The 23,528-nt window shown below is 42.4% G+C and overlaps 1 protein-coding gene and 1 non-coding gene across 2 annotated transcripts; both read left to right on the top strand.

Moving 5' to 3' along the window:
* Positions 1–321: 321 nt before the first annotated feature.
* Positions 322–23,314, top strand: LOC119929797 (protein FAM122A-like). The gene is made up of 10 exons (XM_038748082.1): positions 322–653; positions 12,860–12,938; positions 14,626–14,682; positions 17,756–17,799; positions 17,885–17,939; positions 18,446–18,538; positions 18,690–18,778; positions 19,253–19,317; positions 20,586–20,682; positions 21,191–23,314. The coding sequence occupies exons 1-10, from the start codon at positions 538–540 to the stop codon at positions 21,339–21,341; spliced, it is 846 nt and encodes a 281-aa protein (XP_038604010.1). The 5' UTR covers positions 322–537; the 3' UTR covers positions 21,342–23,314.
* On the top strand, positions 10,781–10,853 carry TRNAG-UCC. Its single transcript has one exon. It is a non-coding gene; the product is annotated as a tRNA-Gly (tRNA).
* Positions 23,315–23,528: the final 214 nt, after the last annotated feature.

Genomic DNA, 23,528 nt, shown 5'->3' with positions numbered 1-23,528 from the left:
CTCAATAAATACGACTGATTGATTCCGCAGCGCTTAGTCCAGTGCTCTGCACACAGTAAACGCTCAATAAATACGATTGATTGATTGATAGAAAGGGATAATTCGGCAACAAACGATAAGCACCGACGGCTGAGGCTGACCCAAGGCAGCGCAGAGGCCTCGGGGTGGGGGAAGAAGGCGGCCAAGCCCGAGCGCCCGCGCATGCGCGGGGAGAAGGCCGGCGGAGGCGACGCAGCGCGCATGCGCGGGGCGGCCGAGCCCGCCCGGAGTTTGGCTGGTTTTTCAGTGGGTGTTGGTTTGGGTCCCCGGGCCGGAGGGCGGGAGGAGGGGCGGCCCGGGCCGCCGCTCGGACCATGGCAGCCCGCTGGACCACTCAGAAACAACCTGCTGACGCCCGGGAGGACGCAACGGGGCAAACGAGGCGCAGCAGCGGCAGCATGGTCCCCTGGCCCGCCGCCGCGTAGAGCCTGTCCTTGCCCAGCTCCGTCCGTCCCTCCTTCCCTCCGTCCGTCCCTCCGTCCCTCCGCCCGCCCGTCGATGGCTCAGGAGAAAATGGAGCTGGACCTGGAGGGTCCGAGCGGCCCGGCCGCGGCCCCCGCCGACGGGGGCGGCCTCCGCAGATCCAACAGCGCCCCGCTCATCCACGGACTCAGGTCAGACCGGGCCTTCCCTCCCTCCCTCCTTCCCTCCCTCCCTCCTTCCTTCCCTCCCTCCCTCCCTCCTTCCTTCCCTCCCTCCTTCCTTCCCTCCCTCCCTCCCTCCTTCATTCCCTCCCTCCCTCCCTCCTTCCTTCCCTCCCTCCCTCCCTCCCTCCTTCCTTCCCTCCCTCCCTCCCTCCTTCCTTCCTTCCCTCCCTCCCTCCTTCCTTCCCTCCCTCCCTCCCTCCTTCCTTCCCTCCCTCCCTCCTTCCTTCCTTCCCTCCCTCCTTCCTTCCTTCCTTCCCTCTTTCCTTCCTCATCCCTCCCTCCCTCCCTCCCTCCTTCCTTCCATCCTTCCCTCCATCCTTCCTTCCCTCCCTCCTCCCTCCCTCCCTCCCTCCTTCCTTCCTTCCTTCCTTCCTTCCTTCCTTCCCTCCCTCCCTCCCTCCCTCCCTCCTTCCTTCCTTCCTTCCTTCCCTCCCTCCCTCCCTCCCTCCTTCCTTCCTTCCTTCCCTCCCTCCTTCCTTCCTTCCCTCCCTCCCTTCCTCCTTCCTTCCCTCCCTCCCTCCTTCCCTCCCTCCCTCCCTCCCTCCTTCCTTCCTTCCCTCCCTCCTTCCCTCCCTCCCTCCCTCTCTCCCTCCCTCCCTCTCCCCCTCCCTCCTTCATTCCATCGTATTATCGAGGCCTTCCCAGACGGAGCCCCCTCTTTCCTCTCCTCCTCCTCCTCCGTTCATTCAGTCGTATTTACTGAGCGCTGACTGTGTGCAGAGCACTGGACTAAGCGCTTGGGAAGCCCAAGTTGGCAACACAGAGAGACGGTCCCTACCCAACAGCGGCCTCACAGTCTAGAAGGGGGAGACTTCCCCTCCCCACAACACCTGCATATATGTTTGGACATATATATATATATATATGTATATGCACACACACACACACACACACGCATATATGTCCATATACATATATATGTCCATGCATGTCCATGTGTATATACACACATAGATGCATATATACACATATATATGTCCATATATATGGCCATATATGTCCATGTGTATATATACACATATATATGTGTGTGTATGCACATATATGTGTGTATATATATATTCGTCCCCCTCGTCTTTCCCCTCGTCCCCCTCTTTCCCCTCGTCCCCCTCTTTCCCCTCGTCCCCCTCTTTCCCCTCGTCCCCCACTTTCCCCTCGTCCCCCTCGTCCCTCTCTTCCCCCTCGTCCCCCTCTCCATCCCCCCATCTTACCTCCTTCCCTTCCCCTCAGCACCTGTATATATGTTTGTACATATTGATTACTCTATTTATTTTACTTGTACCTATCCTATTTATTTTATTCTGTTAGTACGTTCGGTTTTGTTCTCTGTCTCCCCCTTCTAGACTGTGAGCCCGCTGTTGGGTAGGGACCGTCTCTATATGCTGCCAACTTGTACTTCCCAGGCGCTTAGTATAGTGCTGTACACACAGTAAGCGCTCACTAAATACCATTGAATGAGTAAATGAATGAATATTGAGCCCTTCAAAGCCCTACTGAGAGCTCACCTCCTCCAGGAGGCCTTCCCAGACTGAGCCCCTTCCTTCCTCTCCCCCCCCTCCGTCTCCCCATCCTCCCCCCGCCTTACCTCCTTCCCCTCCCCACAGCACCTGTATATATGTACATATGTTTGTACGTATTTATTACTCTGATTATTTATTTATTTTACTTATACATATATATTCTATTTATTTTATTTTGTTAATATGTTTTGTTGTCGGTCTCCCCCTTCTAGACTGTGAGCCCGCTGTTGGGTAGGGACTGTGTCTATATGTTGCCACCTTGGACTTCCCAAGCGCTTAGTCCAGTGCTCTGCACACAGTAAGCGCTCAATAAATGATTGAATGAATGAATATTGAGCGCTTACTATGTGCAGAGCACTGGACTAAGCGCTTGGGAAGTACAAGTTGGCAACAGAGACGGCCCCTACCCAACAACGGGCTCATAGTCTGGAAGGGGGAGACAAGACAACAAAACAAAACATGTAGACAGGTGTCATCAGAATAAATAGAATTAAAGCTATATGCACATCACTAACAAAATAAGTAGAATAGTAAATATGTACAAGTAGAGTAATTTATTCTATTTTAGAATAGAATAATTTATTCGGGCTCCTTCTTGGTCCGGTCCCAGGAAGAGCCCGAGTGGCCTAGTGGAATGAACGCGGGTTTGGGTCCGAGGTTGTGGGTTCTAATCCCGCCTTCGCCACTTGTCATCTGTGGGACTTCGGGCAAGTCGTTTCACTTTTCTAGGCCTCAGTTGCCTCATCTGTAAAATGGGGATTATTATTAATAATAATAGTGGCATTTAAGTGCTTTCTATGTGCCAAGCACTGTTCTAAGCGCTGGGGGGGATACAGGATACTCAGGTTGTCCCACATAGAAGCAGTGTAGCTCAGTGGAAAGAGCCCGAGCTTGAGAGTCAGAAGTTATGGGTTCTTATCCTGGCTCCGCCACTTGTCAGCTGTGTAACAAGTCACTTCACTTCTCTGGGCCTCAGTGATGTCATCTGTAAAATGGAGATGAAGACTGAGCGCCCCACGTGGGACAACCTGATTACCTTGGATCCCCAGCAGCGCTTAGAACAGTGCTTGGTACATAGTAAGCGCTCAACAAATGCCATCATGATTATAGTCCCCCTTTTACAGATGAGGTAACTGAGGCCCAGAGAAGTGACTTGCCCAAAGTCGCACAACTGACAAGTGGCGGAGTTGGGATTAGAACCCACGACCCCTGACTCCAAGCCCGTGCTCATTCCACTGAGCCACGCTGCTTCTCTGCATTAATATGAGCAGATAATGTAATTTATGACCCGAAGTTCATTATGTGCAGGGAATCTGTGTGATTAAGACTGAGCCCCACGTGGGACAATCTGATAACGTTGCATCCATCCCAGCGCTTAGAGCAGTGCTTTGCCCACAGTAAGTGCTTAAATACCATTATTATTGTTAGGAGGCCCGGGGTGGGGAGGGAACTAGGAATGGCAACTGGCTGCTGACCTCAGGTTGCCCCCGGGGGCTGCCACACCTGAGCTTCCTCAGTTGGCGACTGGCCCGGACCCCATTGGCAGTGGCCTCTAGTTTAAGTGGAGCAGCTGGCTGACAGGTGCTTCTCTTGACACTTTCCCAATCAATCAATCGTATTTATTGAGCGCTTACTGTGTGCAGAGCACTGTACTAAACACTTGGGAAGTACAAGTTGGCAACATAGAGAGACAGTCCTTACACAACAGTGGGCTCACAGTCTAAAAGGGGGACCCCACAAAAGAGGTCACAGAAGAGGCCCTGCGATCTGTGGTCTCGCCATGGGGCTCAGCCCTCTTGGCCCCTCCGGGTGGGCTGGAGAGAGGCCGGATCCCTCCCCGAGGCCCAAATTGGACTCGAGAAATTCCCTGCACACCTGATCCCAGAGGCTGAAAGTCTGAAGAGAGTCGCTAAGACGGGACAAGCTGGTGGGGGTGCCTTTTCAGTCAATTTGTACTTCCCAAGCGCTTAGTACAGTGCTCTGCACATAGTAAGCGCTCAATAAATACGATTGATGATGATGATGATGAAGGGGCCTTGTTGAATTGAGGAGGTGGTTTGGATCTGGTGAGGATCAGGGTTTTGGTTGGAGCAGGAGGCTTGGAGCTTTCTTAGAAAAGCGAGCCTGAATGGATCACTTTGAGATTCACCCTGCCTCGTCCCCCTAGGTACATATCCATCTGTAATGCATTTTAATATCTGTCTCTCCCTCTACCTAGTAAGCTCCTTTTGGACAGGGATCATGTCTACCTATTCTGTTGTACTCTCCCAAGCACTTCGTACGGTGCTCTGTGCACAGTGTGCACTCAAATTCCACTGATGCAGTTGAAAAATAGCATAAAAGATGGCAATATAGGTAAGCGGTTAACTGCTGGGCAGGTTACTTGCTTGAAAAGGAAGCTGAAATTAATTGTACTAGGCCATTAGATGGCAGGAGAGATGAAAGCAGAAGGTTACAAGATTGGAAGGAAATGTAGCTTGCATGGATAAACCTGGATTGGAGAAACATTGAAGGAAAGAATAATTTTGTGATACTGAGGAAGTGACAGGAGGTAGAGGGGCTAGCCTGAGTAGGAGGAGATAACTAAAAGATGAGTGAAGAACAGTTTTGAGTGTGGAAAGCCCTATTTATTCTTCACTTATGCTCCTCCCTGTTCTCTTGCTACCTCTTGTCACTAATTTAAAAATTGTGAATCTTGTGTCTATAATGTAAGTGCTTTAGAGCAGGGATTAATATTTGTGAAGATATCTAGCATAGTGACCTAAAAAAATAAGTGGCGTATTCTGCACTTCTTGACCCTTGGTAATCTCTTCATGGGGGGAAAACAAAGTATGTAATTGATATTTTTTTCTTTTTCCTTTCTATTAACATCAAAGGAAGTATATCAATCAATCAATCGTATTTATTGAGTGCTTACTGTGTGCAGAGCACTGTACTAAGCGCTTGGGAAGTACAAGTTGGCAACATATAGAGACAGTCCCTACCCAACAGTGGGCTCACAGTCTAAAAGGGGGAGACAGAGAACAAAACCAAACATCCTAACAAAATAAAATAGACAAAATAAAAGTATATTCATTTGTTCAGTGAATTGCTAGCAAGGGAAAAATACTCTCAATATGTAGTTGCATTTGAGTTTCCTTTGTTGTTGTATCTGAAAGTTGGTCACAGATTTAAGGGAAGATCTTTTAGTACTCCAATCAATCAATCGTATTTATTACTCCAAGAAATAGGTGACCCATAGTGATTGGCTGACAGGGACAAGAGAGCGCAAGGGACACTGCACACATCATTAGTGCTGTAGTAGATTCCTTTGTGCAGGTTCTTCGTTTCCAAGTGTTTATGACTGAAGACTTGTCCGTTGTCTTAAATGGTAGAAATATCCCCAAAACGCCAATCAGTAATGTGGCTGAACCCAGCCCAAAAATTGAATAGATTTAATAGTTTGCCATTGATCTCAGAATCTGAGGCTACTAGAGAATATTAATCAATGATTTTTATTGAGCAACGTGTGCTGTATGCTTGAGAGAACAATAGTGACAAGATACAAGTCCCCTGCCCACAAGAAGCTTATTGTAAAATGGAGACAGACAAAAATTAGACACAGTGGAAGAATAGGTAGTGGAGAAAATACGCCAGGATGACATATCAGGAAAAATAGTATAAATGCTCATGTTGGGGTGTTGGGAAAGGGTTTCTTGAAGGAGATGAATTTTAGGAGGGTTTTGAAAGTGGGGAAGAACTGGAATCCGGTGAGTTCCAGACTGGGTGTGAAGGGTGCTGGATGAGAGTTGTGGTGTGCTTAGGTGGAGCAAGGAATGCGAGCTGGTAAATGGCAGGAGAAGAGAGTCGATAAGATGGGACAAGCTGGTGGGGGTGCCTTTTCAATCACTAGTTTTTTAGGAGGGCCTATTTGTGCAGAGGGCTGTAAGAGGAGCTTACGAGGAATACAACAGAATGAGCAGACATGATCATTGCCCTCACAGAGCTTATGAGGCCTTCCCTAATCAATCAACCCATGGTATTTATTGAACACTTAGTGTGTACTGTGCACTGTACTTGAGTACTTAAGGAGAATTCACTATAACAGAATTGATAGACCCATTCCTTGCCCACAAAGAGCTTGCAGTCTGGAAAGAGACACAAAAATAGATTATGGATATGTACATAAGTGCTGAGGGCAGGGTGATTAAAGGGTACAAATCTAAGATCATGTGTGACACTCCCCTCTGTTTCTTTGTGCCTTTGGGTCTGTTCCCCATAAGCACTTTGATATTCACCCCTCTTATAGCCCCACAGCACTTGGGTGTATATCCAGCTGTAATTTAGTGTGATGCCTATGACCCCTTCTATAGGTTCCTTGTAGGCAGGGATGGTCTATACCTATACTTTGGTAATATACTCTCTCAAGCACTTAATACAGTGCTCTGCACACAGTAAGTTTGTTTATATTGTATTATGGTATTTACTAGGTACCAGGCACTGTTCTAAGCATTGGGGGTAGATACAAGCTAATCAGGATGGACACCATCCCTGTCCCACGTGGGGCTCAGAGTCGTAACTTCTGTGTGCCTCAGTTACTTCGTCCGTAAAATGGGGAGTGATTTGCCCATGGTCACGGAATGGTATTAGAACCCCAGGTCCTTCTGACTCCCAGCCCTGTGCTCTACTGCTAGACAGTGCTGCTTCTAGACTCAATAAATACCACTGACTACAATCTAGACTCATTAAAATACATTCCAATAGGAAGCAGTAACCTATTTGAGATATGTAAGTGACTCAGGGAGTTGTAGGTACCTATGTGCTGAAGTTAGGAAATAATCAGAAAAGGTCTCCTGGAGAAGATCTGATTTCTGAAGGGCATTGAAAGTGGTGGGGGCATGGGGGAATTGTGATCTATCAGATATGAAGAGGGAAAGCATTTTATTGACTAAACCAGCTTGAGAGGAGCAAGGTATGTCAACTGGAGTGTAGGGGGAGAAGAGTGGCTAAAAGTTGTAAAGCTAGTGGTCAGGAATTTCCATTTTGATGCGGATAGGAATGGGCTTCCATTGGAGGTTTTTAAGAAGTGGGAAGATATGCACAGAAAGGCATTTTAGAAAAATGATCTGGGGAACAAAGTGAAATCAACTGAGTGAAGTGTGGACCAGAGAAGGGGGGAAAATCAAGGTAGGAAGATCAGCCAGGAGACTGATTTTTAAATCAAGCTGAGATATAACAAGTGCCTGGACCAGTATGGTGGCCGTTTGGATGGAGAAAGGGCAGACCCTGGAAATGTTGAGGAAGAAACAGCACAGTCTGGTGTATACAGTGCAGGCCTGGGAGTCAGAGGACCTGGGTTCTAATCCTGGCTCTGCCTGTGTGATCTTGAGCAAGTCACTTCATTTCTCTGTGCCCGATAATCTCCATTTTGCAGATGAGGTAAGTGGGAGCCCCATGTGGGAAAGGGCTGTGTCCAATCTGATTAATTTGTATCTACCCCGGCACTGAATACAGTGCCTGGCACATAGCACTTAACACCATAAAAAGCCTATGATTGGAAAAATCAATCATTTATTGAGCACTTTCTCAGCGTGCAGAGTACTGTACTAAGTGCTTGGGAGAGTACAGTTTAACAGAGTTGGTAGACATGTTCCCTACCCACAATGAATTTGAAATCTAGAGCGAGGGAGAAGGCCAAGGTAATGCCAAGGTATGGGCTTGAGAGATGGGGAGGAAGGTGGTGGTGTCAACTGTGATGAGTAAATGGTAGAGGAGAGGATTTGGTAGTGAAGATTTGTCATTTTTGGACACATATTTGACAAGCTAGTGGGCCGTTCAAATAGATATCCTGGAGGCAGGAGGAAATGCAAGATTCCAGAGATAGATTTGGGAGGCAGTTGCATAGAAATGATAGTTAAATCTATGGGGTGGATGAGATTGTCAAGGGATAAGTATAACTTGAGAAGAAGAGGGGCCCAGGACAGAGCCTCGAGGGACACCTGCAGCTCTAGGGAGGCCGAGGAATTGCTGGTGAAAGAGGCTATGGGTCAGCCATAGATCATCATCATCATCATCAATCGTATTTATTGAGCGCTTACTATGTTCAGAGCACTGTACCAAGCACTTGGGAAGTACAAATTGGCAACATATAGAGACAGTCCCTACCCAACAGTGGGCTCACAGTCTAAAAGGGGGAGACAGAGAACAAAACCAAACATACTAACAAAATAAAATAAATATTTTATTTATATAAAATAATTATATATAAAATATTATATATATTATATATAAAATATTATATGTATATAATATTATATATAATAATTATATAAAATAAAATAAATATAGGTGAAAGAAGAGAATGAGGAACAAACCATCAAAAAGTCAAGGCTAGTGTTTCTGAGAAAAAGATGTAGTCCACAGTGTGGAAGACAGCTGAGAGATTGAGAATTAGTGTGAAGTAGAGTTGCGTGAGGCAGCAGTGACTATAACCCATTTCAGGAGTTTAGAGCAGATTGGGAGGGGCGAGCTAGGCTGTTCCTGGATGGTGCAGTGGAGTCCAGGGAGGAAATAAGCATGTTTGAAGCGAGTGGGAAAGGAAGCCTCAGAGACTGAGCAGTTAAAAATGGCCATCAGGGAGGGAAGAAGACTGGGTACAAGTGATTTTAGAAGGTGAGTAGGAAAGTAAGTGGAAATCTTGTAGAAGCAGCGTGGTTCAGTGGAAAGAGCATGGGCTTTGGAGTCAGAGGTTGTGGATTCAAATCCCGCCTCCACCAACTGTCAGCTGGGTGACTTTGGATAAGTCACTTCTCTGTGCCTGTTACCTCATCTATAAAATGTGAATTAAAACTGGGAGCCCCCCGTGGGACAACCTGATCACCTTGTAACCTCCCCAGTTCTTAGAACAGTGCTTTGCACATAGTAAGCGCTTAACAAATACCATCGTTGTTGTTATTGTAGGAGATGATCAAGAAGAAGGAGAGGGTCAGTGTGGGAGGTAGCTGGGGAAGTGATGAGGAGCTTGATGGCTTCAGTTTTGTCAGCAAAGCAGTTGGCAGATTCTGTAGGGTCAGTGGTGGTGGAAGCCAATTCATTCATTCAATTGTATTTATTGAGCGCTTACTGTGTGCAGAGCACTGAACTAAGTGCTTGGGAAGTACAAGTCGGCAACATATAGAGACGGTCCCTACCCAACAATGGGCTCACAGGACTTTTAATTTAATAGAAAGAAAGAGATAGTCACTGGAGATTTTTAAGAGTGGAGAGATGGATGCTGAGCAACATTTCAGCCAGAGGATCCAGTCAGCAGAGTGGACATATGGACTGGAGATGAGGTTGATTAATTAATGATGGCATTTGTTAAGCGCTTACTATGTGCTGAGCACTGTTCTATCGCTGGGGTAGATACAAGGTTATCAGGTTGTCCCATGTCTTAATCCCCATTTTACAGATGAGGTAACAGAGGCACAGAGAAGTCAAGTGACTTGCCCAAAGTCACACAGGTGACAACTGGCGGAGGCGGGATTAGAACCCACGACCTCCAACTCCCAAGCCCGGGCTCTTTCCACTGAGCCACGCTGCTTCTCTCTGAGATGGGGCCGAGAGACCAGGGGGAAGGGTGGTTCTGAAGTCTAACTCTGATATGGTGAGAGCTTGAAGCAGGATTGTGATTGGGTGTATGTGAGAAGGGTTGGATCTGGAAGATGTTTTTTGGAGAAAGAAGTTGGCAGAATGTGAAAGCTGAGTGAATAACTGGAAGTGCAGCAAGATTGTGGGCTTTTGCAACGGGCCATCAACAGAGGAGAAAGTTAAGGAGGGTAGGGTTTAGGAGGAAAGCCAAGGAGCTCAGTTTTGGATGAGTCTGAAGTGCCAGAGTGCCTTTTTTTTTTTTTCCTCTAGAACACTTCAGTTATCTTATGAAAAATACTTGTAGCAATTGAAAGATCTTAAGCAGGGTATTTTTATGGCACACTATTTCACACCAAAATCTATCAGATTTTATTAATCTCTTTGTTATTAAAAAAATTCCTTAAGGTATGATTTTATAAACAAACAGGGAGGTTAAACTTATTAAAATTTGTTTTACATTTGAGAATAAGGACCAGAGTTCACCTCCAGTGAGTTGTGGGTCAATAATGATGAAATCTCCTGCTTAAATGTCCCTGCCCCAAGAATTAGTCATCTTGCATGAAAATCTGCATGTAGGTAATACTTCAGACTCAGAACAGTCACTGACTTCTGTCTTTCCAAATGCAGTCTTCATTGTAGAAATTTTGTACATTTGTTGCTTTCAGGTTGGTCTCCCCTTTTAGGTCAATTAATGGTATAATAATAATTGTGGTATTTAAGCGCTCACTATGAGCCGAGCACTATTCTAAGCGTGGGGGTAGATACAAGGTAATTAGATTGTCCCATGGGGAGCTCACAGTTTTAATCCCCATTTTACAGATGAGGTTACTGAGGCATAGAGAAGTTAATAGGCTTGCCCAAGGTCACTCAGCAGACGAGTGGCAGAGAGGGGATTAGAACCCACGACCTCCGACTCCCAAGCCCATGTTCCCTCTAAGCCAAGCTTGGGAGGGTACAAGCTTGAGCGGTTCCGCAGTGTAGTGGTTATCACGTCTGCTTTCCATGCAGAAGGTCCTGGGTTCGAGCCCCAGTGGAACCAGAAATCGATTTTTTTCCCCCTTCTAGACTGTGAGCCCACTGTTGGGTAGGGACTGTCTCTATATGTTGCCAACTTGTGCTTCCCAAGCGCTTAGTACAGTGCTCTGCACACAGTAAGCGCTCAATAAATATGATTGATTGATTGATTAATTACAGTATAGCAAAGTCGGTAGACTCATTCCCTGTCCAGAACGAGTTTACAGTCTAGAGGGTTTAACCTCTTTAAGGACAGGGTCTACTTTGTGGCCGCAAATACCCAGTCTATTGCTTTGCACCGTGTAAGAGGTGCTGTACTGATGGTCATAATTAATGAAGCACCTTTTTCATTAATTAGAAAATAATGCATGTCACTTTTTATGCAATCTTTTAATGAGGATTAGATTTTTCCAAAGGTTAAAGTGGCCTTTTTCTAGTAGCCCACCCCCTTCCCTGAAGCCCACTGTGTGGGAGGATAAAGGGAGAGGGAAGATGACTTGGAAACTTGTGTAGGATGTGGAGTTTTGGTATATTTTGGCTAGGCTAGTCCTTGTTTTTCCTCTTCTAGAATAACTCCAAATTTAGTGTTTTGTTCCAGTGGAAGCTCATCTGGCCTATTCCATCTTTGTAGGAATTCAGTGACTCATTGAAACATCTATTTTTTTTTTTTTAATTGGTTCCCTTTTGGTTATAATATACTATGGTCTGGTTAGCCAAGCTGATCTACATGATCTTGGCTGGCTATTTGGCTTGCACATGTATGGTTTATCATTATTTTGTAACAGTATGTTGTTGCTCCAGCTCCAGAGCTCCCACCTACATGGGCCTAGACTAGGGAGAGGAGCAGCACCTGATGAGCTCTCTTCTCCCCAGCCTTTCCCTCCGCTGCTTCGGGCCCTCTACCACCCACTTCTCCACCCTGTAAACCGAGTTCTGATTACTGCAGCCCTCAGCCCTACTGTATTTTTGGTTTTGCAGCTCTTTGGTTCACCAGGCTTGGCCACCCCAGTGCTGTGGGTTAGACTGAGCAGACAGATCATTAAATGTAGGTTGTTGAACATCCAGCTGTCCGTAATTATAATATTTACTTGCATTATTGCCGCACCCCAGTTTTTGAGGAGAAAAATAAGATTAGTGTTCCGCAGTTGGAAGCAGTGATAGATAACTCAGGGGTAGGAGTGGAGGGAGAGGTGGGAGGAAGAGCAGAAGAATGAGGACAAATCAATAAAACAGATGTGGAGGGGATGGGAGGGGAGTTAATTCATTGTCTACTGTATGCAACACCTGGGAGAGCGAATCAATCAATCAATCGTATTTATTGAGCGCTTACTGTGTGCAGAGCACTGTACTAAGCGCTTGGGAAGCACAAGTTGGCAACGCACAAAAAGGGCACAATATCAAATATCCTCTTACCTTTCTCTTCTCCCCTCTTCCTTTTTTCAACACTGTACAGAATTCATGCTGTATATTCAGGTAGTCTTTAGATTTAACCGCATGTGTTTAAAAGATCAGTCGGAGAGTTAATTGTTGGCTACTCGTTTTTGTTTTTTGATGCTATCCCTGCATTAGGAATCCATATTTAACTTGGTTCCTTCAAACTACCTACTTGCATGGCAGCAGTCAGACAGGAACAGAAAGTGTTAAATACAATCCCTAAAATGACCTGGAGTTTGCATTTTTGGAGCCCACATCATAATTATGAACAACTGGCTTAAGGTCATGCAAAAGATGCATTTCCAAAAAAAAATTGTTTTCCAGAGTGTTCTCACAAGGCAGACAGCAGCATACAGAGTTGTAACAAGTGGGGTATTTCTTGATATTTCTTTGTTTTTTTTTTTTCCTCCATCAAAATTGGGTTTGATTCTGAGCCAGCTGTGGCTAAGTATATTAGGAAATCCTTACATTTACACAGCTGCCTCTCCAAGAAGCCATTTCATATTAGTGCTGTAGCTATTCAGCTCTTTGAAATGCATTTCTTTTAAGCATCACTCTTATGGATTTTTATATTTTGCAAATGTTTCTTTTCCTCAGTGATAATTCACAGGTGTTCCAGGCTGATGTGTTGAGAACACGCAGGAACAGTACAACAGTTATGAACCGTCACAGTCTGGTAAGAAAATCCTTAAACCAACTTCACCAGCCATGACTTGTGCCAATTGGGCTAACCAGTACTAAAGGAAAAATAAACATGTACACTAAAATCATAATTGCTTTTTTATAGCTGCGGTAGAATTTATTTTCTGAGCACATATGGCTTTAGCAAAGAGATTTGTTTTTATATGTAGAATATCGGGATCCCTGTTTACTTGTTTTTTTTAAAGATATCCTAATTTTGAGGAAAACTTCTCTATCTTGACAGTTTGATTGCTAGTGTGATTTACGTTAAATATATTATTGGTGCGTTTTGTGTGACACGGTATCAGCAGACGGACAGTCTCCTAATGGAAAATCAGACCTCTTCTGGCCAAATATCCTCAAACCGTCACTCACTATTGAACAAATCTTTATTAGAGACAAAAGTTGTAAGCCCATTATGGGCAAGGAACGTGTCAAATAATTCTCTAATTCTCTTGTATTTTGCCAAGCACTTAGTACAGTGCTCTGCACATAGTAAGAGCTCAGTAGATACCATTGATAATTAAGCACATTTTGTTAATCTGATATGTGTAGAACAAATCAGTAGCCCAAATTGAAACAATATTTCTAGAACAAAATGAGAAGCAGTGTGGCGTGATGGATACAGCTTGGGTCTGGGAGAATGACCTGGATTCTAATCCTGACACTGCCACTTGTCTGCTGTGATCTTGTGCAAGTCACTTAACGTCTCTGTGCCTGTTAATCTCATCTGTGAAATGGGGATTAAGACTGTGTGAGCCCTATGTGGGTCTTGGACTGTGTCCAACCTGATTAGCTTGTATCTACCCTACTGTACTAAGGGCACAGCACATAGTATGTGCTTAACAAATACCATTTGAAAGAAATTGGTATAATTGGTATTTGTGAAGTTCTGTGTGCCAAACACCTATATTGCTGGAGTAGGTGCATGATAATCAGATCAGATTCAGTTCCTGCCCCATTCCCTGCCCCATCTTTAGACTGTAAGCTTATTGTGAGCAGGAAATGTCTGTTGTATTGTACTCTCCCAAGCACTTAGTACAGTGCTGTGCATTCAGTAAGTGCTCAGTAAATACGATTGAATGAATTTTTGGCCCACACTCCAAGAGGAAGCGAGAACAGTTACTCAAACCCCATTCTATGGATGAGGAAGCTGAGGCACAGAGAAGGTGACTTACCCAGGGTCATGAAGCAGACAAATAGCAGAGCTTCCCAGGCCCAAGTTCTTTCCACTAGGCCATGCTATTTCCTGGGGACATAATTAGATCCTGGAGTGAATTCAGGAATATTTTTCAATAAACTTAAGTCCAGTGGAATGATCCTAATCTTGGAATGATAGACCATATATATTTCCAAAATATCTTGTTAGTTTGAGTTGCATCAGATTTAATGAATAGCAGATGTCAGACACTCTGCGAAGTTGGAACATCTGTAGATAGCAGGAGGAGGAAGATATAGCTGAGGCTGCTCTATCCTCTGAGGCTGTACAATTCTCTGCACACTATAAGTGCTTAATAAATACTACTACTAACAGGTCTTTCTTGGTCATTATTGATGATTAAAAATATAGATTTCTTCCTTGAACCATTCATTAGTATTGAATTGTAATACATTTGTTTTTGAGTGGAATTAAAACAAAATAGTTTTAAGTAATTCTGATTTTTTTTCCTACGGTGTTACAGTTGTTGCCATCATCCCCTATTCGTATTCCTAGTAGTCGCCTTCATCAAATCAAGCAGGTAAGGATATACTGGAAATTTGTCACTTGTAAATTTAAATATTGTATTTTCTTTTGTTTTTGAACTTAAGTCAAAAGTATTTCCTAGAAAAGATCAGAAGGGAAGTAGGATTTCTTAGGACATTAATGAATCTTGCATTTGAGCATCGACTGACCTAAAATAAGAAATCAGTGGTTCCTAGAAATGGACTTCGTTATAATATGCCTCTAAATTTACATAGCTCTTTCTCTAAAAAAAGCTGTCGTGGTGAAAAATATATTCAAAAATTCAGTTTTACTATTCTGCTGGTGAACTTTCACAGCTAAATTGAAGTCCTCTTGTTACAAGTCTTTATGCCATCCTGGAATTTTAAGTATTTTCGCCACTTAATGACTGACTTGATTTTTTTTTTTTTTTTGAGGTGGATGGGGTTGTGTGGAGATAGTTCTTCATTGTTTCGGGTTGGTTTTTTTCTTTGAGGTTTTTGGGGTTTTTTTTTACATTTTAACCCCACCCTAAACCAAAAATACACCTTTAGAAGCAGCACGGTGTAGTGGGTAGAGCACTGGCCTGGCACTCAGAAGGTCATGGGTTCTAATTTTGACTCCGCCGCTTGTCTGCTGTGTGACCTTGGGCAAGTCACTTAACTTCTTTGTGCCACAGTTACCTCATCTGTAAAATGGGGACTGAGACCGTGAGCCCCACATGGGACGGGAACTGCATCCAACCCGATTTGTTTGTATCCACCCCAGCACTTAGTAAGTGCCTGGCACATAGTAAGCACTTAACAAATACCATGATTATTATTATTATTATTATGTTTTCTATTGATGTAGACTCCCATTGGGAATGGTGGATGAGCCTCAGTCTTGACAGTCAGGACTGAGAAGCTGCATGGAGAAATGGATTCTCCTGCTAGGGGCATGCACAAAGCCATAAACACTCTTGCCCATGACAAAGGTATTCCCAAATCTCCCTCCCTAGCCCTGACCCCTTTCCTTCTCTGCAATCGTGCATATTCTTCTGCCCTGAGGACAACTCTATGTGGATCTTCTGCTGGCACCTCAAGCACAGTATACTTGGTGGCACCTCAGGCACAATTTTCCCCCCACAAATTCCCCTCCTCTCACTTTCCCATCATAGATGAGGACAGCACCATCCTACTTGTCTCAAGCCTGCAGCGTTGGCATTGTCTGGACTCCTTCCTCTAACGCCCGTATTCATCATATCCCAATTCCTGCTGATTTTTGGTCCCCAGTATTTCCACAGTCTGTGCTTTTTACACAGTCTTTTTTACACAGTCTTTTAGACTGTGAGCCCACTGTTGGGTAGGGACTGTCTCTATATGTTGCCAACTTGGACTTCCCAAGCGCTTAGTACAGTGCTCTGCACACAGTAAGCGCTCAATAAATACGATTGATTGATTGATTGTGCTTTCTTGTCCAAGTGGCCACCAGGCTGGTCAAGCTTGTCATGTCCCAGGCCGACTACCTCATCAGCTTCCTCTCTGATCTCCCTGCCTCTGCTCTCCCCTGACACTTCTCAGAAACCTCTAGTGTTACCCAGTCTTCTGTACATAATAATAATTATTATTATTTCTAGACTGTGAGCCCCGTTGTTGGGTAGGGACCGTAGCTGTATGATGCCTATATGTACTTCCCAAGGGCTTAGTACAGTGCTCTGCAATCAATCAATCAATCAATCGTATTTATTGAGCGCTTACTGTGTGCAGAGCACTGTACTAAGCGCTTGGGAAGTACAAGTTGGCAACATATAGAGACAGTCCCTACCCAACAGTGGGCTCACAGACTAAAAGGGAGAGACAGAGAACAAAACCAAACATACTAACAAAATAAAATAAGTAGAATAGATATGTACAAGTAAAATGAATAGAGTAATAAATATGTACAAACATATATACAGGTGCTGTGGGGAAGGGAAGGAGGTAAGACGGGGGATGGAGGGGGGGGCTCAGTAAGTGCTCAATAAATGATTGAAAGAATGATAATAATGGTATTTGTTAAGCGCTTACTATGTGCCAAGCACTGTTCTAAACACTGGGGTAGATACAAGGTAATCAGGTTGTTCCACGTGGGGCTCACAATCTTAATCCCCATTCCACAGATGAGGTAACTGAGGCACAGAGAAGTGAAGTGACTTGCCCAAAGTCACACAGCTAAGTGGTGGTGCTGGGCTAAGAACCCATGACCTCTGACTCCCAAACCTGTGCTTTTTCCATCAATGGAAACACCTGACAATTGACTTTTAAAACACTTAATCAGCTCTGTTCCTCTTACCTGCTTACTCTCTTCTTCCACCACACCACCGTTCACACTCTTCATTCTTAAACCTACTCACTGTGTCTCTTCCTCATCTCTCCCCTGCCAAACTCTTGCTCGAGCCCTCTCCGCTACCTGGAGTTTTCTTCTCCTTCATATCCAACAGACCAAAGCTCTTCTGAAATCACTTTTCAGTTTACTTCGCAAGAACTCGCAGGCTTAGTCTCCACATGTAGTCCTGTTGGTTTCCCCCACCTCCTGCACAGAGTAGGGTTATGATTTTGATGGCTGTGGGTGGGATTTTTGGTGTTGTTTTTTTCTTTTCCATTAGAAATATTTCTCTTTCCAAGAAAATTATAGTAAGCTCTTCAGAGAAATGTCCTGTGTAAATAGTGAATGGAGTAAGTATAATCCAAGCCTTCAGTTGGAAAGATTTAAGGTACTTTTGCATCAGATATAGTTGATTAAATTGTTTCTTTGAAGGCTAAAAATGCAATTGCAATATTGATATTGCATAAGAGATTTTTTTTTTTGGCTTCCAGGGGCCCCTGTTTTAAAAAAAAAAGGGGGGGGTAGAAAGACCTTCACTAATCCCTTTCTCGACATGTGCTGGTTTATACAAGGAAGATGCTTGTTTGCCTTTTGGTACAACTGGCTGAAGCTTGAAATTTCTAGCCATTCATTGAAGTGTTTCATTTTACTCAACTATTATAACAACTCCAGGTAAAGACTGAAGACATAGCAGAACTAAATTGACCTAGAAAAGTTGCAGTTAATCAGGTGGCATTTCCATTTTTTGTCTCTTTATTCTTTAGGAAGAAGGAATGGACTTGATAAATAGAGAAACAGTATATGAGCGGTGAGTATATTACTACAAATTCAATTTTTTCCCATTAGAAATGGAGAGAACCCAAGTATGACATTTCTTGTTTTGTCTCTTTTAGAGAAGTGCAAACAGCGATGCAAATAAGCCAATCATGGGAAGAAAGTTTAAGCCTGGTACTGTATCTACACTTTTTTTTTTGAAAATTGGTCTGTTAGCAGTATGCCACATGTATGTGCTTTTGTTCATAATTAAGATTATCACTTTGCTGAAGTTTTAAGTACTTTTAGAAAGGTACCTTGGAAACATCATCCTCAAATCCTAGGTTTTTGAATGAGTCGGGGGAAGAGAGAAGGAGCAAATGAAATAACGGTTAGTGGCGGGGCCTTGGAGAAAACCCATCACCTCACCTGCCTCCCTATCTTCCCATAGCAACTGCCAAGTGAGGTAGGGGTTTTGAAATAGCTGTCTAAAATAAAACTACCGGTATAACTGTTGGGCATCTGGTGCGATGGATCAGAAGAAAGAGTAAGATTTAAATCTGCTCCCAGCTGCTGCGAGAAATATTGGTTGCTCAGAGCCAACTGTATTGTTGGTAGTCGCATGAAGATTTTATTCATGTCCACAGCATATCTTAATGCAGTGTGCCTATCATAGTACAATTATATATTGTATTTTCCAGAGTGACAATGATTTTGAGAAATCATCCTCTCCAAAGCGCATTGATTTCATTCCAGTTTCCCCAGCACCGTCACCTACCAGGGGGATTGGGAAGGTAAGAAAGTAAAGCATTGGTCATGAACATCCCTTTAGACACTTCCTGAGCCATCACGTTTTCTTGCCCAGATCTTTCTTATGCTCTGTGTCTTCATGTGGTTAGGAATATAACAACCTCTATTTTGAATTGTATTTCAATTTGTTTTTAGCAATGTTTTTCACCATCTTTACAAAGTTTTGTGAGTAGCAATGGATTGCCTCCAAGTCCTATTCCCAGTCCAACAAGACGCTTTGCAACGTAAGTTCACGCTACGTAAGAATAAGAAAAATTGATAATAAATGAAGGGAATTTTTTTTTTCTCCCACCCAATCACATTTTTAAAGATCTTGGTCTCCTTAGTTTAAAATTTCTTTTGTTCGTCACTTCACTTGATTTTTAAACTGTTTGTCACTGAAGTAGTCACACAATTGCAGACTCTACTAGTTCTCCGAAATGGAGAGAAATGAAAGTTAGTTGGTCACTCCGTCTTGGTTTCCTATAGGATTGGAATTAGAGTATTGAAGGGCTTTTTGAGAATATTGGTTGGTTGGGATTATGGGTTGGAGAGAAGTAAGAGTGAAGACTTCTGAGGATTTCAGCGTAAGACTTATTACAATATTACAATATTACAATAGTTAACTCTTTCATAGAACAACATATTTTTATATTTACTGTAATGGGTTTTCCTCCTCAAACACAGGCATGTTGCTGATTGTGCTGTTTTTACTTTAGGAGAAGAAGCCAGAGTCCTATCAATTGCATTAGACCAAGTGTTCTTGGACCAATAAAAAGAAAAGGTACTGAGCATTTACCAATAGTACGAAATAGAATTCTAAAACGCTTTATAGACGCCTGAGAAATATCAAGCATTTACTGGTGCACATTAGAACTAGTAGTTTGTATTTTAAAAGCACTCATTTGGTATTTGAACATAGTTGAACTTTTAAAAGAAACTTGTCTTGAGATTTAGTGCTTAGGTTCCCTTCAAGTTGTAATTTTAAAGAGCCAAGCTACTATAATTCCAGTCACTCATGAGGAAAATTATAAATTGTCTAGTCTTAAAACAATTTTAATATTCTTGGAGTATTTTACTTGAATATTTTCAGTAAAAACATGTAGGAAGCATATTTTATCAGCAATCTTAATTTCTGAGAGCCAAGAGGATCAAGGAGCTAGCCTTTAACGCCAATTTTAGGGCACAGGTGCCAACTTCCCATTTGAACACAGGGATGAAAAGGTTTTAATAGGGTGGGCCTGGAAGAAAACAGCCTTCAGAGTGCCAACAGGCCAGATAGCTGCCATTTTGGGTCTTTCTACACCAAAATGAATATATATATATATATATATATATATATATATGTATCCATCCAAATTTTGCCATAGCCAGCATGTCAGTATATTTGTGGGACAGATTGTGAGTATCTTTCCTATCTTTGTATCTTTGTATCTGCCCCAGCGCTTAGAACAGTGCTTGGCAAATAGTAAGCGCTTAATAAATGCCATCATTATCATTATTATTATCTTAGTATTGACATGTGTTTTGCTAAAGGTCTTGCTTTCTCCCTGCTCTGTAAAGAGACGGGAGTATTTTAGGTTAAACAGCATCTGGATTCACTTTTTCTATTTTACACGAGCGTCCTCAGTCTCTTTGCTCCAGAATAGAGTCTTCGCCTCAAACCAATGGTTTTCTGTGTGGCATGGATATGGTTTATTTGGATTGTCTGTGGAATCAAATAGCCCCAAATCAAGCAAGGCTCCCGTAAAGTTGCTCTTTATGCAACAGGCTGTGATGTTGACCCTTTGTTTACCATTTCTAAATGCTGGAAAGAAGTAACATTACTGAAAAAAATACTTGGCATGCAGATGTTGCATGTAAATCATGAAAGTGATAGTTAAGGAAGTCTTTCACTCATCTTGAAAAGCAGGAATTATTCCTGAATTAGATTTTTTTTAAAGCCCCCCCCAAAATCCATACTTTAAACAGTTAAACCACACAGCCTTTTGGATGTTGACTAGATAGATTTTTAAGCTCTGAATTCAGGTGTTTTATATTATGACATTGCAGGCGAAATGGAAACTGAAGATCAGCCAAAGAGATTTTTCCAAGGCACCACCAATGTGCTTTCTTCTGATGCTGCACACCTGACAGATCTTAATGTGTGGTAAGTGTTGACTTTGGATTTGCTGTATTAGAGACCATAGCATAGTTATACATCTTTTAATAATTCTGAATATCATATTCTTAAGTTAGGCTGTACACAAAATTGCTTGTTTTTAGAATGTAAGTAGTAGATATTCTAAATTTTTTTGTTAACTTAGCTCAGTTTTATTTTTCTGCCTTCAGGAAGGTACTGCTTTAGTGTCTGAATGTGAGCACATGAGACGCGATCTCTTGATAATTTTTCTTTCGTGGGCCTATACCGCGTTTCCCTGTTAGGGAAATAAAACATTTTCAGCCAACCAGAAAAACTGTAATAACGAGAATGCCTGCAGGATTTTTGGAACTTAATTTAAAAAAGAATGTGTAGCTTTGGATTTTGTCCTCCAAATGTTGTGAAATCTTTACAAAATAGTGGCAGTTCTTTGCTTTATGTATTTGTAGACTGAACAAATGTGCATACGTGTCTCTTGAGTTCTCTGTTGTCATTGGGTGGCATTTCATTCTCCCAGTCTGTCTTCAGATACTCTTGATGGCAACAGCAGCAGTGCTGGATCTTCTTGTAATTCACCAGCCAAAGTCAGCACGGCCACAGACTCTCCTGTGTCACCTTCTGAATCTGGGTCTCCATTTATTCCAGTGGATGAACTTTCATCTAAGTGATCCATCCATCTTGAGACTGGTGGTTTTTTTGTTTTTTTTTTTTTATCAGTGGAGAGAAAAATCAAACTGGAGCAATAACATAGAATTGTGTCTAACATTTGGCTATTTCTTATTTGATCCTGTTCCTCTAAGGAATTTCCTGAAATATTTTTTTTTTGTTGAACTTCTGCTACAATTCCTGAGGATGTGCTTAAATACAACGTAATCTTTTCAGAGACATTTTCTAAAAAGGAGTATGTTGATTCTACAAACATACATCTTTAAGCTGCTAATATGTCTATATACATATATTGTCCCTTGATTTTTATAATTGAGAGCTCTATTTATTTATGGGAATAGTAAGTTTTGATGGAGTGTAATTGTTAAATTAATCTGCAAGGGAAACTGACAGTTTAAATTATACACCTTGTGCCCACACTTGTTTAAAGATACTTTTGGTAATCACTAGCCTCTACTTACAAAAGAAATACTCTGCCTGCCTATTACGAATGATTTTTTTTCAAATAAGCTAATCATAACAGACCAGCCTAATAATTATACTATACGGGAAGCATTTGGTATTTAATTTGCTCTTTTTGAGGAGAGGATGGATTAAAAGTAGGGGGAGAGGGGGAGGGAGAAACTAAGTGAGCAACAAGAAAGCATACTTTGATTTCCACTCCAGTTTTCATTTTTAATTCTGATATGTTTGTATTGTAATTTATGCAGAAAACAGCTAGCGTTGTTTTATACGTTTTCACAACTTACTCTCTATATGTAATTATTGCTGATTTGATTAAGAACAGAGTTAATATGTATAGGATTCTTTACCAGAATCACACGCCCTCTTTTCCCAGTAACTGTAAATATTTTTTTAGAGTCCCAAACATTTTGCTATCAATCATTTTTAAAGGGTTTTTTAAAAATAGGAAAAGGATGCAATAGCGAAGTATTAAATTTTAAAGTCTAAAGTAAGTGCTTTGAATAACTGGGATTAGTTAGGCTTTTTAAAATAAAGCTAGAAAGGGAGCCTCATGAAATGAATTATGATGAGATGGATTGAAATATGCACACTCAACTATGAACTTTTATTTGAAGGAAAGACTGAGACAGTGGAGTGTGAGGGGAAATAAGGCTTTCTTCATGGGGTAGAGATTTCTGATGCGGAAGCCTGAACAGCGTCTAACAGAATGAATTCCCTTATTCTCTGCATGATAGATGATGGACGTGGGCAAGTTTTGCCAATGCCTAGACTGAGCCATTGGCACCATCTAATGGGGCTCCTTTCCTCTCATAGTATTAGACAAAAGACCCAGGGAGAAGGGGAAGGAGTTCTTGTGGAAAATACTTACTTGCAGTTTTGTAGCTTGCCATATTGTGTATATAGAGAGAAGGGTCTTCCTTCAACAATGCATTTGGTGAAATATTTTGGTGAAGCTAAAGTTCAAAACACAAAAACGAACTAAGTGGCCATAGTCAGGCTCTCTGTTGATCTTGACTACCAAAATATACTTTTAAAACAAAATTCAGACAATCTTCCACTCTTATTAGTCTAGATGAATCAGTTATATGCTATTATACCATAACATAACTCACTGCAGTTTGCTGTGTGGGCCATTTGAATACACTTGTTGGCTTTTGTTTTAACTGTTGCCTTTTGAGCTTGTGCAATGGAAGTATTCTTTTCCAAGACACCTTCCCTCTCCACCGATGTTTTGACCGAAAGGATTGTTTAACATTGTACATGCTTGTTCTTTTGAATTTGGTAAGGCTGCATTATTATCTTAAACATGCCGAAAGATCAGTCGTGTCACTATCATAGGGAAGGCTATTTTGACTTTTGATTTTGATGTCTCATTTTTTTCTTTAATGAGTCTGTTTAGAAAGAGGCAAGAACAAGAGCTAGTTGTAATATCTGTACGTGTTTGTGTCTGCCTTTTATATTTATGCTGGTTTTAAAATACCAATAAAGTGAAAAGTTAAAGGGAGACGTATTCTAATTTTTTGATGCATTATTTGCTAAAAGTTATGAACATGTAATTCTTATTGGAGCATTCTACATTTAGGAGAATAGCCTCATAGCTGAGCAGTGCCTCTTTTCTGTTCACTCTGTGTCCTTTCTAAGCTCATTGCAGCATTTAAATTATATTTTGAGCTTCTTTTCACTTTAGATATAATTTACTTAATATGCAAAAGGGGTTAGGTGGC

This window comes from Tachyglossus aculeatus, chromosome 6 (genome assembly GCF_015852505.1).
Source record: "Tachyglossus aculeatus isolate mTacAcu1 chromosome 6, mTacAcu1.pri, whole genome shotgun sequence".
Taxonomy (NCBI): Eukaryota; Metazoa; Chordata; class Mammalia; order Monotremata; family Tachyglossidae; genus Tachyglossus; species Tachyglossus aculeatus.
Note: the sequence above shows the minus strand (reverse complement) of the source record. Positions and strands in the feature narration are given on the sequence as shown.

Excerpts from the sequence above, each read along its gene's own strand:
- LOC119929797 (XM_038748082.1), top strand. The coding sequence starts at position 538 with ATGGCTCAGGAGAAAATGGAGCTGGACCTGGAGGGTCCGAGCGGCCCG. Across the intron at positions 14,683-17,755 it reads GCCTTCATCAAATCAAGCAG|GAAGAAGGAATGGACTTGAT; the intron begins GTAAGGATATAC and ends TTTATTCTTTAG. Across the intron at positions 17,940-18,445 it reads GGGAAGAAAGTTTAAGCCTG|AGTGACAATGATTTTGAGAA; the intron begins GTACTGTATCTA and ends TGTATTTTCCAG.